This window comes from Trachurus japonicus, unplaced genomic scaffold, assembly GCF_045865225.1.
Source record: "Trachurus japonicus isolate A0001 unplaced genomic scaffold, Traja_1.0 AP030479.1".
NCBI lineage: Eukaryota > Metazoa > Chordata > Actinopteri > Carangiformes > Carangidae > Trachurus > Trachurus japonicus.
Window position 1 is genome coordinate 2,501 of NW_028220612.1, and position 16,431 is coordinate 18,931.

General features: G+C 39.4%; 1 protein-coding gene across 1 annotated transcript; it reads right to left on the reverse strand.

Annotated features, from left to right (window-relative positions):
* Positions 1-9,023: 9,023 nt before the first annotated feature.
* On the reverse strand, positions 9,024-16,316 carry LOC146960355 (interleukin-31 receptor subunit alpha-like). Its single transcript, XM_085772445.1, has 10 exons — positions 15,943-16,316; positions 14,612-14,694; positions 14,284-14,491; positions 13,994-14,158; positions 12,522-12,623; positions 12,282-12,425; positions 12,049-12,189; positions 10,751-10,835; positions 10,549-10,630; positions 9,024-9,706 (listed from the first exon to the last, which is right to left on the reverse strand). Exons 1-10 carry the CDS (start codon positions 16,121-16,123, stop codon positions 9,302-9,304), a joined length of 1,596 nt encoding a protein of 531 aa, XP_085628571.1. The 5' UTR covers positions 16,124-16,316; the 3' UTR covers positions 9,024-9,301.
* Between the last annotated feature and the right edge of the window lie 115 nt (positions 16,317-16,431).

Sequence of the window (16,431 nt, forward strand, 5' to 3'; positions counted from 1 at the left end):
TTGCATCTCAGTTTTTTTTAAACAGGAAAAATGCCTTATACTCCATTTTTACTGTACAGTAACATGACTTTGGCCCATAAGTTCTGGCAATACTTGGTACAGGTGACTTCAGGACCACCCTGGCTACTTCCACAGTCATTATCAAACAATTTTACTGTATCATTTTGGAGAAATTAAACCTCAAAGTTGCATCTCAGTTTTTTTTTAAACAGGAAAAATGCCTTATACTCCATTTTTACTGTACAGTAACATGACTTTGGCCCATAAGTTCTGGCAATACTTGGTACAGGTGACTTCAGGACCACCCTGGCTACTTCCACAGTCATTATCAAACAATTTTACTGTATAATTTTGGAGAAATTAAGCCTCAAAGTTGCATCTCAGTTTTTTTTAAACAGGAAAAATGCCTTATACTCCATTTTTACTGTACAGTAACATGACTTTGGCCCATAAGTTCTGGCAATACTTGGTACAGGTGACTTCAGGACCATCCTGGCTACTTCCACAGTCATTATCAAACAATTTTACTGTATCATTTTGGAGAAATTAAGCCTCAAAGTTGCATCTCAGTTTTTTTTAAACAGGAAAAATGCCTCATACTCCATTTTTACTGTACAATAACCTGACTTTGGCCCATAAGTTCTGGCAATACTTGGTACAGGTGACTTCAGGACCACCCTGGCTACTTCCTCAGTCATTATCAAACAATTTTACTGTATCATTTTGGAGAAATTAAGCCTCAAAGTTGCATCTCAGTTTTTAAGTTCTGGCAATACTTGGTACAGGCGTTTCTAATGTCCTTTTGTTTTTCCTGCTTTCCTCCTGACGTGCGGCCAGTTGCGCAACTTGATGATTGACGTCTGACGTCACTTTCTCCCTTTTTTCTTTTTCATCTATGTTCCCACCAAATAGCACCTTTCGCCATATGTTTTTGAGCACTCTGAACACTTTTTTCTCTTTTCTTTTTTCCACTTTCCTCCTCTTTTCTTTTTTTCCCCTCAGGTTAAATGCCTCCAAACAGGCAATTTATGGCCTACGTCCTGAAATAAAAGCAATAGCACAACTGAAATTTGATATTATTGGCAGATTTTATTGTAATAATGGCGGAGACGTCTGTCCGTCTGCCTCCAGTGGCTGCTCCAGCACCGCAGCACCGACAGCGTGTGAAGCGTGTCTGCAGCGTGTGTGAAGCGTGTGTCTGTCCGTGGTGCTGAAATAACGCGGAGCGCTTTTCTCTAATTGCTTTTGTTGCCAATTTAAATTCAGAATATTGATAAAGCCTGAAGTTTTTGTTGAGGATACCTGTTCATGTCTGAAAATGTCATAATGATTTTGGTTTTGGACGAAAACCAACTTCAAATAGTTTTTTCTGCTAAGTCCTGCATGGTTTCTTGTCCTTTACTTAATGTGTTATGCGAACCTGGAATGCATAAATAGTGCGTTTATTACCTCCTTTCAGGGTTTAAAGCATCAGCGACACATGGGCACATGGCAAATAATTCTATGTTTAACTGAGTAGGGCCTCATATGAAATAGGCTATTGAAATGGGGCCCCAGGTGTCTAAGGCCGACAGCAGCAATACAGACGGCTACATAATTTATTACAATATTACATAGATGTATGTATCATATTACTCTGTCCAGTAGCTAAACTTTTTTTTTTTAAGCCAGAATAAGGCATTTCACTAATTACAATAGCTAGGCCTATAACCTACAATGTGCATGTGTCTGTGAGCTGACCACGTGTGTCAGTTGACCCAAGGTGATAGACTATTTAGCCAATTAAAAAATATTTGTGATGACGCCCTTTATTTAAGCCACATAATTATAATTGAAAAATATGTAGACAATAAATGCAGTGTCTTTTACCCACATAACATTGGAAATTATTTGAAAGCCCCACTTACCCTTTTTTTGCAGCCATTCTTGCAATCAAGTGGAGATCCAGTGTACGTCGTCGTGGAGGTGTCAATTAACAGGGCATGTCATTTGCGCATGCGGTGATGCGTTGGATCGTTACCAAATAACTATTGTGAATTGATACGTTTATATCGATTTAGTTGTTGAAAACAAGCTCCAGATACAAATTTGAGGATTAATTTATCCAAAATGATACAGTAAAAATGTTTAATAATGACTGAGGAAGTAGCCAGGGTAGTCCTGAAGTCAACTGTAGCAAGTATATGTAAAGGGTAAATTTAAAAATATCTGGCAGCCCCTTCCCCTTTTTGATTTTTATTTTATTTTATTTTTTATATTATTTTATTTTTTTTCTCTCTCTCTCTGTTCCCTTTTATGTTTGAATGTTCCTATGTGGTATGTTTTGTACAGTTTTGTAAAATGATAAACTGTAAATAAAGTATTAAAAAAAAAAACTGTAGCAAGTATTGCCAGAACTTATGGGCCAAAGTCATGTTACTGTACAGTAAAAATGGAGTATGAGGCACTTTTCCCGTAAAGAAAAAAACAAAAAAACTGAGATGCAACTTTGAGGTTTAATTTCTCCAAAATGATACAGTAAAATTGTTTGATAATGACTGTGGAAGTAGCCAGGGTGGTCCTGAAGTCACCTGTACCAAGTATTGCCAGAACTTATGGGCCAAAGTCATGTTACTGTACGGTAAAAATGAAGTATGAGGCACTTTTCCCGTAAAGAAAAAAACAAAAAAACTAGAGATGCAACTTTGAGGTTTAATTTCCCCAAAATGGTACAGTAAAATTGTTTGATAATGACTGTGGAAGTAGCCAGGGTGGTCCTGAAGTCACCTGTACCAAGTATTGCCAGAACTTATGGGCCAAAGTCATGTTACTGTACAGTAAAAATGGAGTATAAGGCATTTTTCCTGTTTAAAAAAAAACTGAGATGCAACTTTGAGGCTTAATTTCTCCAAAATTATACAGTAAAATTGTTTGATAATGACTGTGGAAGTAGCCAGGGTGGTCCTGAAGTCACCTGTACCAAGTATTGCCAGAACTTATGGGCCAAAGTCATGTTACTGTACAGTAAAAATGGAGTATAAGGCATTTTTCCTGTTTAAAAAAAACTGAGATGCAACTTTGAGGCTTAATTTCTCCAAAATTATACAGTAAAATTGTTTGATAATGACTGTGGAAGTAGCCAGGGTGGTCCTGAAGTCACCTGTACCAAGTATTGCCAGAACTTATGGGCCAAAGTCATGTTATTGTACAGTAAAAATGGAGTATAAGGCATTTTTCCTGTTTAAAAAAAACTGAGATGCAACTTTGAGGCTTAATTTCTCCAAAATTATACAGTAAAATTGTTTGATAATGACTGTGGAAGTAGCCAGGGTGGTCCTGAAGTCACCTGTACCAAGTATTGCCAGAACTTATGGGCCAAAGTCATGTTATTGTACAGTAAAAATGGAGTATGAGGCACTTTTCCCGTAAAGAAAAAAACAAAAAAACTAGAGATGCAACTTTGAGGCTTAATTTCTCCAAAATGATACAGTAAAATTGTTTGATAATGACTGTGGAAGTAGCCAGGGTGGTCCTGAAGTCACCTGTACCAAGTATTGCCAGAACTTATGGGCCAAAGTCATGTTACTGTACGGTAAAAATGGAGTATGAGGCACTTTTCCCGTAAAGAAAAAAACAAAAGAACTAGAGATGCAACTTTGAGGTTTAATTTCCCCAAAATGGTACAGTAAAATTGTTTGATAATGACTGTGGAAGTAGCCAGGGTGGTCCTGAAGTCACCTGTACCAAGTATTGCCAGAACTTATGGGCCAAAGTCATGTTACTGTACAGTAAAAATGGAGTATAAGGCATTTTTCCTGTTTAAAAAAAACTGAGATGCAACTTTGAGGCTTAATTTCTCCAAAATTATACAGTAAAATTGTTTGATAATGACTGTGGAAGTAGCCAGGGTGGTCCTGAAGTCACCTTAACCAAGTATTGCCAGAACTTATGGGCCAAAGTCATGTTATTGTACAGTAAAAATGGAGTATGAGGCACTTTTCCCGTAAAGAAAAAAAACAAAAAAACTAGAGATGCAACTTTGAGGCTTAATTTCTCCAAAATTATACAGTAAAATTGTTTGATAATGACTGTGGAAGTAGCCAGGGTGGTCCTGAAGTCACCTGTATCAAGTATTGCCAGAACTTATGGGCCAAAGTCATGTTATTGTACAGTAAAAATGGAGTATGAGGCACTTTTCCTGTTAAAAAAAACTGAGATGCAACTTTGAGGTTTAATTTCTCCAAAATGATACAGTAAAATTGTTTGATAATGACTGAGGAAGTAGCCATGGTGGTCCTGAAGTCACCTGTACCAAGTATTGCCAGAACTTATGGGCCAAAGTCATGTTATTGTACAGTAAAAATGGAGTATAAGGCATTTTTCCTGTTTAAAAAAAACTGAGATGCAACTTTGAGGCTTAATTTCTCCAAAATGATACAGTAAAATTGTTTGATAATGACTGTGGAAGTAGCCATGGTGGTCCTGAAGTCACCTGTACCAAGTATTGCCAGAACTTATGGGCCAAAGTCATGTTACTGTACAGTAAAAATGGAGTATGAGGCACTTTTCCCGTAAAGAAAAAAACAAAAAAACTAGAGATGCAACTTTGAGGTTTAATTTCTCCAAAATTATACAGTAAAATTGTTTGATAATGACTGAGGAAGTAGCCAGGGTGGTCCTGAAGTCACCTGTACCAAGTATTGCCAGAACTTATGGGCCAAAGTCATGTTATTGTACAGTAAAAATGGAGTATGAGGCACTTTTCCTGTTTAAAAAAAACTGAGATACAACTTTGAGGTTTAATTTCTCCAAAATGATACAGTAAAATTGTTTGATAATGACTGAGGAAGTAGCCAGGGTGGTCCTGAAGTCACCTGTACCAAGTATTGCCAGAACTTATGGGCCAAAGTCATGTTACTGTACAGTAAAAATGGAGTATAAGGCATTTTTCCTGTTTAAAAAAAACTGAGATGCAACTTTGAGGCTTAATTTCTCCAAAATTATACAGTAAAATTGTTTGATAATGACTGTGGAAGTAGCCAGGGTGGTCCTGAAGTCACCTTAACCAAGTATTGCCAGAACTTATGGGCCAAAGTCATGTTATTGTACAGTAAAAATGGAGTATGAGGCACTTTTCCCGTAAAGAAAAAAACAAAAAAACTAGAGATGCAACTTTGAGGCTTAATTTCTCCAAAATTATACAGTAAAATTGTTTGATAATGACTGTGGGAGTAGCCAGGGTGGTCCTGAAGTCACCTGTACCAAGTATTGCCAGAACTTATGGGCCAAAGTCATGTTATTGTACAGTAAAAATGGAGTATAAGGCATTTTTCCTGTTTAAAAAAAACTGAGATGCAACTTTGAGGTTTAATTTCTCCAAAATGATACAGTAAAATTGTTTGATAATGACTGAGGAAGTAGCCAGGGTGGTCCTGAAGTCACCTTAACCAAGTATTGCCAGAACGTATGGGCCAAAGTCATGTTACTGTACAGTAAAAATGGAGTATGAGGCACTTTTCCTGTTTAAAAAAAACTGAGATGCAACTTTGAGGTTTAATTTCTCCAAAATGATACAGTAAAATTGTTTGATAATGACTGAGGAAGTAGCCAGGGTGGTCCTGAAGTCACCTTAACCAAGCTTTGCCAGAGCATATGGGCCAAAGTCATGTTACTGTACAGTAAAAATGGAGTATGAGGCACTTTTCCTGTAAAGGAAAAAAACAAAAAACTAGAGATGCAACTTTGAGGTTTAATTTCCCCAAAATGGTACAGTAAAATTGTTTGATAATGACTGAGGAAGTAGCCAGGGTGGTCCTGAAGTCAACTGTACCAAGTATTGCCAGAACTTATGGGCCAAAGTCATGTTACTGCACAGTAAAAATGGAGTATAAGGCTCTTTTCCTGTTTAAAATTCATAAGGCCCTGTTAGGTAGGTACACGGGAACACACACACACACACACACACACACACACACACACACACACACACACACACACACACACACCTTGCATTTGTATTATCCGCGTCTTATTTTGAAAACCGGAAGTCATCTCGCTTGGTCTGAACTAGAGTGCCTAGAGATATCTATTTATATCTATATCTATCTATATCTCTATAGGCACTCTAGTCTGAACTAGCGTTAGCTTCGTCAGTGGACTCGGAGAATTTACCGTAAGTTCTATGATACGGGCGCAGTTCAAATGTTTGTGCGGCTGGCTTGACTCCGCGAGGAAGAACGACGGCTCACTTGACCGCAGTATCGTATCCTACAGTTTTTATCCAATGAGGAGAGAGAACGGCATGCAGGGCTGTGTGTGCAGCCAAGGGACGCCGTGAATGTGGCGACGTAGGGACGAGGACTGTTATGGTGCGTTCAAGGAAACTCGTATTTTTCCGGCCGTGAAGCGGTACCAGTTCGATCTGGTACGAGTTCACCGGTCAGAAGTTACGAGTGGCCGTTATAGTGACTTTCACCGGTAAAACAGGTCGGAAAAACACGAGTGGGTTGCCTGAAACGCTACAAAGTCGTAAGTTGTGACTTGAAGCTGTAATTTACGATTTCAAAAGCCTGCCTGGAACGCAGCATTAGCCAAAACGACTGGATCGCTTACTTCTGGACCACTTACTTCTGCTTTAAAGCAGAAGTAAGTGATATATTTGTGTTAATCAGTCCCTCCAGGAATTCGCGATGTTGCGATCGCAACAATTAACGCAAATTCAGCCAATCCCCGCGAATTTTTGCGATCTTGCAATTTTGTACAATCACCGCAACTTTTCCGCAAATTGGACCAATCGTCGGTGCTTTCCGCGAGTTACACAGCAGAGAGTGTGAGTCTGGACGGAGCGGTGGTCTAAAGTGAGTCCACGGAGGAACAGCGTGGCTGGGCTGACGGCAAGAAACTTGATACAACGTGCACAAAGTGATAAGTAAAGGAACACAAGCTGAGTTGAACGTGTTGAGTGTGTGAGCTGTCCTGCTTGACCACCCGAGGCTGTGTCAACCCCGCAGCACTCGCCGAGGGGGAATCCAGTGAGTGCGCCACTGCAGGGCCGGAGCGGAGCAGCCGGCGGCCAGGTGCCCCTTCCCCCATCCTAAGGCCCTGGCCCTGGACTTGAGTAGCCACCCTCCCCTTTTTATTCAAAAACTGGACTGTTTTAATAAAACAGTTCTTTTACCACGATTTTTAAACAGACATTTTAATTAAAAGTAAAACAACTTTAAACTCTATATAATTTTCCTGTGCCTTTCTTAACAAGTGGAAAATTGCTGGTATAACATGACATCACATTAATTTGTGACATTTCAAAATTTTCAATTTTCCTTAGATTTTTAATTATTCAGAACAAAACTGCAACTTTTTTTTGCAACTTTCTCTGTCTCCCGCAATTTAATCGCAACAAAAGCACTTAAAACATCGCAACATTCACCGCAATTTTTTCAAAATGTGGCCGCAAATTCAGGCATTTTAGGCCGCAACAATCACAAAAAAAGCCCGCGAAATCCTGGAGGGACTGGTTAATATAAGTCTTAAATAGTTATATCTTCCGACAGCAATCACTTACATAGAGTGTTTGGTCTGAAACACGGGTCTGTCAGTCACTCTGCTCTGCTGTAAGCCCAGGAGAAAACTTTCCTTGTATCCTACAACCTTTATCCAATGAGGAGAGAGAACGGCATAAAGGGGCGGTCCTCTCTGTGTGTGCAGCCAAGGGATGCGTGTGAATGTGGTGACGTAGGGACGAGGGCGGGGACTGCTAACACCATTGGCTGACAGGAAGTTAGCCAAAACCACCGGATCGCTTACTTCTGCTTTAATAAAAAGAAAATGTGTATTAATGTTTTTATTTGAAACGTGCAAGGTACAGTGAGTAGTGGGTGGACATGACTGCCATTTATATCCATATAAAGCAGAGCATATAAGCAGACCTTGCAGACCTTGCAGACCTTGTGAACTGATACCAATGCTGATATCAACTATGTCTGTCAATTGCATGATTATCATGCACACAAGGTTTTTCATTTCATTTCAATTTATTTCATTCATGGTATACATTCTCACATGGTTGCACATATTTACATAATGTACACATTTTCACCATGAATGAAAAGGAGCAGGATGAAGAAAACTTATAGTACCTGCCCCTCTCTGTTGTTACAATTACATTGGCTTACTTCAACACCATTTTTTTTTCAACTTTACTCAACCAACAGTTCAACGACCCCCCATCTCCACAGACCCCCTGTTGAGGACCCCTGTACTATAACTATAATAACTTTATACTATATCGTTATGAATGACTGTAACATATATATAAACTATAACCATACAGTGGCATCTTTTTTAGGCCCATCCCTTCAGATTATAGAGCTGAACTGCAATATTGGTTATAGTATATAGCCTATATATATATTTAGTAAAAAGAAAATGAAAAAAAGAAATTTGAATTTTTTTCTGTTACAGAAATATATAGTTTTTGTGTGTGTGTGTTTTTTTAATGCATGATTTTAAGCCCTTTTAATGTTTCCATCCGTGTGTGTGTTTGTGCGTGTGTGTGATCTACTCCTCTAGGCTGCAGGGGGAAGCAGCTACCTTCACTCCCTGTTAGACCATATGAGCCAAGCAAAATGTCTTCATGGCAATGTCCTTGGGTTCTTAAAGTATGAACCATTTAACCATTAATATCATAATGTTTCTGTGGAAAATAAAATTGTTTATTTTTGGAAGGTGGCAAAATAAAAAACTACATTGAGTGACAACTTTATAGTCTCAAACATATTTACTCTTTTTTTAACAAGTGTGGGTATCAGTGATAACAAACGAGGAAGAACAGAGAATACCTTTATAATACATAGCTAATATTATGTTAACATTACTCTTCCTATTTACATTTGCATGCACAACACAAACTTATACATTACATGATTTCAGTCTCTGCTGCATTATCTTGTGTGTGTGTGTGTGTGTGAGTAAAAAAAACAACTTTTATTTACAGTGCTGAATGTTACATTTGGTCCGTATTACGTAGTAGTGCTTAACATACACAGCCATATACACATCTAAATATTCTTACATCAGGTACATGCAGCAGCTTGACTTAACGCTGCTACTGTACTACTACACACATAAACATAACACATTTCTATCAATAAGGCATAGACAGTGACAAAATGTACATTTATTTACACATCTGGGTGATGAGAATGAGATGATAAGATAAGATATAATTATTCTTATTTAGGTTCACTCCACTTTGGACAACACAGCTGAGCTTCATTCAGAGCTGATAGTCCGTGTATCCTGTTGTATGTTTCTGCTACTCTCACCTACCCTGACCTTGTTCAAACATGTTCAGCGTCACATACACAGTCATCGGTGCTGTTTTTTCCTGCTGTTTCCCTGAGATGGGCTTACATTGTTTAACTTTCTCGGGGGATTTAATTTCCACTGAACTCTGACTGCGGTACGGATTGAGTGAGCTGTTGTTGTTAACCGGAGGAAGCAGCAACGCGGTGGATTCTCCAGAACCCACGTGCTCCGTCTCTGGGAGTTCAACTTCAGCCGGTTGCTCATCCTGTACGTTTGGTCCGAGAGCAGCTGGGTCGGTGTATTCCTCAGTCTGGTCAGTGGCTCGGTTACAGCCTGAAGCAGGTGGAGAGATGGACGTTCCCTCAGGCTCCACTGTGTAAATCGGGTCACATAAACTTTCAGATGGATTACTGAACGCCTAGATGGGGCAGATCAGAAAGAAAAAAAAAACACAGAAAGGAAGAACAATAAGACATAAAGCACTGCTGTTTGGTGATTGGGGTTAATTGGGAAAATTATTAAATTGAACCAGATGTCATTAATCAACCAGATGAAGGTAACAATACAAATGATACTGGTGGGGCCAGAGCAACTTTTGACAGTGAAATTATTTCCACATTTTGTTTTGTTCTTTAACTGAAGCATATTAGAGGAAGAAGTATCCATGAAAAACATTAAAATGCCTCTGAAAACGAGGTGGTCCAAAAATGTTAGGTATTTGGGTTGAATCCAGTATTTCATTTTAAATCTGAAAACGTTTAGCCCAACTTACATGTAGCAGTGTGGAGAAGTCTTAGGCGTTCCTGCTAAACAGCTGCCTTTTTGTGACCTTCACACAATGGTTGTTTTTTGTTTTATTTTTTGGCTTTTCATGCCTTAATTAGATAGAACAGTTGAGAGAGACAGGAAAAGGGGAGGCAGAGAGAGGGGGAATGACATGCAGGAAAGGGGGACTGTAGCCTTTATACATTGGGCGCCTGCTTAACCTGCTGCGCCACTCGACGCCACTCGACCTCCCCACAATTGAATGTCTCTGGCTTCTTTCAGACAAAAGTCCAAAACCACCAAGATTTCTATGTTTAGCTGTGTCTTTACTTTTTCTTTTTAAAAATCTCTGTGGCCTTGTGATTTTGTGGAGAAATACTACCACATACAATTTTGTGATTTTTCATGACCACCAGCTGTATAAAGGATCACTTGGTTAATTTTTTTTTTCATCTGCTGCCGCAATATGAAGGCAACTTATTCCTCCCATTTCACCTTTTGATGATCTGACGATGGCCACAGCGCCAGAGAGCTCAGGCCTGGGTTAGGAACCGGCTTCTCCCTGAATTTCTTCCACCTACAGGGCAGATTTAGATGTAAGAGACCAGTTTTAAGATTTTATGGTTATTGATTCAGTGTTTTAATTCAAAATCAATCCTTATTGCATCATGGAAGACACAGAGAGATCGAAACTTACTGAACAGCACAGCATAATCCAAGAGAAAACACCAGAATTATAACGATGCTTCCAGAGATGCTGAGCGCTGTGAGGAGCCTCGGATCTGCCATAGAAAAGAATTTATGATCATGTTGCAGCAGTTTGGTGCGCGCAGAAAATGAATCACTTCCACAAAACTCTGTGAATTGCTTGCAAGGTATTTCTGCAAAAAAACAACAATGACTGAAACCATGATTCATGATCATTTCAACAACTACGAGCCATCAATCCAAACATGTTATGCGTCACTCAAGTTACCCTTTGAGTAGTAATAGCAGTGTAGGTGAGTAGTATGAGTAATAATATGATTAAGCTTGTTGTTAGAGAGGGATTAATCATACAAGTCATAACATGACAATAAAGTAAATGATACATGTTACATCTGATCCAGTAATGACAGTTAACTTCATATATTAATTTTATAACCACTAAACAGACTCATGTCATTTTACAAATTAACAGGCTTCAGTCAAATTTACTTGAGGCGTCGTACTGTTTTACAAGCCCAAACAAGCTGTTGTTGAGTGCTGCCATCCAGGGGTCTCTTTACTGTAGAGACAAAAAAAAAAAAACTTCCCTTCCTTGTGGCCTTCCATGTCTTAGGTGTTGACACTAATGTCCGGAGCTTGGGTCATACCAGACTGAATACGGTAATGCCAATGCAGCTCAACTCAAGAGAAGCAGAGCGTTATTTTCTCTCTTACTCAAAAATGTGATTCACTTCAGAAGAAAAATGCCACTGGAGATTCTCACTCTGACAAAACAAACAGGCATGTTCATACCTGTTCATGGAAATTCACCAAAAAAAACATTAATACTTAGGAGATGTTCAATGTGTAGAACCAAGCTATCAATCCTCCCCAAAGATCATAATAAGCCACTCCTGGCAGATACGTCTGGGTGGTGGTAACATTAACACTTGAGCCTTGGCGCAGCATCAGACATGGGTCAGTAATCGTATCATGATCATTCGCAGAAGAAACACAGATGGAGGTTTTAATCTAACTCTGGGGTGCAGAGTTTAGGTGATTGTGCAATGATCCAAAGGCCACATCTGCAAGCCTCTCTACCAGAACAGAATAGTACTCTTGTTCAAGGACATGGTCAGATTTTAACATTTTCCTTGTTTATTAACATTAACAACAACTTGCTCATGTTGAAGCCCTGCTGCCCGTCAGCCAAATATATATAACCGATGAGGGCTGCAGCTGTGCACATATTACTTCTTTTTTTGTTTTGTTTTTTTACTTTTACTCAGCATATCAGCTCCTACTTACCAAATCTTTTAGTTTTAAAGAGCCTCTCGTTGCTTTGGGTGGTTCCATTATGAGCTGTGCCCTTGATGTAGATGGTGTACTGGGTTTCTGGATCCAGATCTTTTAAAGATACGTCACGTTTTGTGCTGCCAACAGTAATGTCTACAATAAAATCACAGAAACATAACAATGTTAAAGGAAATATATTACTTCAATCCATGGGCAATATTCATCAGAGAGTGTGGTGGACTTACTGAACGTTGGCCCTTTCTGTGTCCGGTAGAAGATTGTGAAGTTGTTAACAGATTCACTGCATTCCTCCTGGGACTTGATACTCCAGCTTACATAGGCAGATGTGTCATAAGGATGAACACTGTCAAAAGTGATATTTCCGGGATCTGTGAAGACCATGTTTTTAGGTTAAACTGTTGTTTTTGTTTTTTAGTGCGGTTTTTTTTGAGAGTCATAAAAAAACCCTAAGAGTAATGAAATACCTCCTAGTGTGGCACAGACTGGCAGGGCGTCTGTGCCATGACCTGTCCTGTCATCGAAGAGGGGCGTTACCGTGATATTGTATGACTTCTTATCCAGCAGGCCTGCAAAGAAAGGGGGAGATCTGAACGTCAATTACAAGGTGTAGGCAAGTGATTTTCAGGCATTGATCTAGTTGGTACCTCATGTTTGTTTGTGAGGCACTTTGGTGCAAAGACTATTTGCTTTTAAGGTGCTGTGTAAATGAAATAAACTTGAAACTTGAAACTTAATTCTCCCTCCACTAATGGCCCTGCTCAGCTTTTTAGCCAAGCTATCAGATGGTCAGTCGGTTTACAGTTTTGCTCCAATCTGACATGTTTTAAAAACGGTTGAAGAAGATGTCATGAAATTTTGTACAGACAACCTCCAACTCCCCAGTTACTGTACGCCGGTGAGCAGGGCAAACATTACAAACCATCTCAACCATCATGTGTTGAGAAAACTCTAGACCTACGGGCATTTGCTGAGTCACTGTTGGCAGGGGAAGAGTCTCAAGTAAAGGCAGGCAAACCGGGCAAATACAGGCACTGGTAGAAACATGACTGGAATGTGAGAACCATAAGCGTGAGCGTGTTAGCATGCCGCACCTCGCTTGTGACACTGAAGTGTCCAAATGTGACCTAACACAGTCGCAAGTGTGTTTTAGTCTCAAACTGTTACTGACTGTTGTTACATAAGACCATCTGACATCTGAAATGTGAAAAGGTGTCACACATGTCAACTTGGTTGAATAAATTAATCTGAAAAGGTGCTGGTATTCATAATTGTATGTTGTTTGTGTGATTTTGGTCATTAGTCACTTATTTTATCGTAATTTTATTTTTTAATTCATTTTTATCTGTTCTTTACTAATTGTATTTTAAATCTTATTCTGTTATTTTATTATTGTAATTTATTTAATTTCATCTTTTATTACCCCGCCTCTCACCCGAAGTAAGCTGAGATAGGCTCCAGCTCACCCATGACCCTAGTACAGGCTGAGCAGAAAATGGATGAATCATCTTTTATTAATTCATCAATTAGTATCAACTGTTTTATGTTTTGTTTTTTTTGTTTGTTTGTTTTTTTTGGGGGGGGGGGGGGTGCATATGTTACTATAGATTTTTAAATCTATTTTATTGTATTATTTGGTATTGTATCTATGTATTGTATGAAAAGTGCTATATGATTGATAGATGGGTGGATGTGAGCCATAGTTTTCAAACACTCAACTGTTAATCTTAAGATCTTTCCAGTGAATGTGCATCAGAGCAGCTTTTAAAAGTCTCTCTCCACCGCTGCATCCATTGTTTGCCCAGACAAATTAGTGATGGGTTTGATGAGTCACTCACTCTTTCCATGTTTTCACCCTATGACTCATTAAGTATTTATCTCAACATCCATCTCTCTATCTGACACTCATTTACTCTTTCATTTGTGCTGTCCAACCTACCAAACAGTGTCATGTTAGTGTACTCAGTCTCCATCCAGTAATATTCATGTCCATTGTGGGTCCAGTCGATCATGTAACTTCTGACAGGTTCAACAGGAGGCTGCCAGCTGACCAGAATAACACCTCCTGTGGTTGAAGTCTCGACTTCAGAGACTTGAGGGAGGCCTGCCAAGTGAGAAGATGAAAACTGTTTGATAATGGACCACTAACATGCATTAAGATGAATCAAAATGATCAATAAAGTGTTAGTCATGAAACAAAAAAACAAAATCAATAGCATTACAACTCACTCTCTGCGATGGCTGGAACATAAACAGACTCCTCGGCCAGCTGGGTGCCATTACGGAAAACTGTGAGATTTAGTTGATGTGCCTGTTGGCCCATGTGCACATCACAGGTTGAACTGTTGCAAGAAGTGTCGACTTCAGTCTCGTTTTCTTCGTAGGCAGTCTGTTTAATAGTGTAGGTGAATGTGCCTGGGCATGTTGCAGGAAGCCCCTGTGTAGACAGTTTGAAGCACTTCAGGTCAGGAAATATCATGCAGCAACCATGTCTCTTAGGAAATGAAGGAAGTGAATTTCAAAAATATGTAAAAGCAGCATTTAGTGTCTTCCTTACCGTCCACATTGCATGAACTTTTCTGATTCCATTGCTCTGTGGTTTGGACACTTTTCTCCACAGCTGTAGCTTGACGCCAGTCTCTGTTAAAGTATGTTCAAAATAGTTACTGACTGGAATACAAATACAGAAACAACTGGACAAAAATAACAGAACATGACCTGTTCTTTCCTGGAACAAAAACCAAAACAACTTTTAATAATAACTATGGCACCCGCTGCTCAGCAATTACTGTATGTCATTACCAGTAGTCACTGCTTTTGTTTTGGATTCTGTTATCCTTCCGAGGAAAGTACCTCCCTACTCGTGAACCACTAATTGTTTACAAGAATTATCTGGAACAAACCATTAATCTTAAAGCAGAAGTAAGCGATCCGGTCGTTTTGGCTAATGCTGCGTTCCAGGCAGGCTTTTGAAACCGTAAATTACAACTTCAAGTCACAACTTACGACTTTGTAGCGTTCCAGGCAACCCACTCGTGTTTTTCCGACCTGTTTTACCGGTGAAAGTCACTATAACGGCCACTCGTAACTTCCGACCCGTGAACTCGTACCAGATCGAACTGGTACGACTTCACAGGTCGGAAAAACACGAGTTACGAGTTGCCTTGAACGCACCATAACAGTCCTCGTCCCTACGTCACCACATTCACGGCGTCCCTTGGCTGCACACACAGCCCTGCATGCCGTTCTCTCTCCTCATTGGATAAAAACTGTAGGATACGATAAATGTTTTCTCCTCGGCTCAGAGCAGAGCAGAGTGACTGACAGACCCGTGTTTCGGTCCAAACACTCTATGTAAGTGATTGCTGTTGGAAGATATAACTATTTAAGACTTATATTAACACAAATATATCGCTTACTTCTGCTTTAAGATCTTTCCAGTGAATGTGTGTCAGAGCAGCTTTTAAAAGTCTCTCTCCACCGCTGCATCCACTATCCTATTCCTGCTTTTCAAATCTTTATACTCTCAGAACCAGTAATAATGTTCCTGAATTTCAATTTTTCTTGAATTTTGTTTTATGCATACTGTATATACATCTAGGGCAAAACCAATCGTGGGTTTTAGTTGATTGTCTGTAACAATGTGCAACAATCGAAGCAACATTTGAAAATACATACAATATATGCTTGTTGTGTCCCTCCTCTTTAAAATAATATCAGTGAGGGTTTTTTTTGTTGTTCTTGTTGTTAGGATCCCAATGCCAGTATCTCAGTGTTAGTTAGATTTCCTTAAGAAAACTGTGGGGTTGGTCAAACTCAAAAGTAGATAATGTTGTTTATACTCTCTGAAAAGGTCTATAATCACCCCATTCACTTCCTGGTTCTTACCATTTAGTCCAGTCTGAGCTGTCTGTTCCGCGCTCCAGTCGCTCCAGGGAGCTTTGTCTAAAGCACAGCGGGCCGAAACTTTGTAGGTACTGCACGACTCCATTTTTTCCTTGACTCTCCCATTTTCATCCTTGGTCAGAGTCCTATTGACAGTCGTCTTGAAAAAAGGAAAAGGAGCCATTCAGTCAGAAGTTTGTTTTGTTGAAATCAGAAACAACATCCAAAAAGCCATAATTATTACTTGCTTAGCCTAGGGTGCCATCACAAATAGCTGTTAAAGTTTACAACCTTCTTATTTCCACAAGGAGGGATAAAAATGAATAACAAAAACACAGTGTTTGCCTTTAAAAAACACTGTGTTGCTATGGTGACCACTGCCGTGTCTAAGCTCGAGTGCCGTTTATTGATATTGGACTGACAAATCTGTGATCAAACAATTAATGACATGCATCTTTTATCCTACAGCTATTCAATTGATGCTGGTTGTAA

Excerpts from the sequence above, each read along its gene's own strand:
- LOC146960355 (XM_085772445.1), bottom strand. The coding sequence starts at position 16,123 with ATGGCTCCTTTTCCTTTTTTCAAGACGACTGTCAATAGGACTCTGACC. Across the intron at positions 10,836-12,048 it reads CTTTAAAACTAAAAGATTTG|ATCCGAGGCTCCTCACAGCG; the intron begins GTAAGTAGGAGC and ends TTTCTATGGCAG. Across the intron at positions 9,707-10,548 it reads CATCGTCAGATCATCAAAAG|GCGTTCAGTAATCCATCTGA; the intron begins GTGAAATGGGAG and ends TGCCCCATCTAG.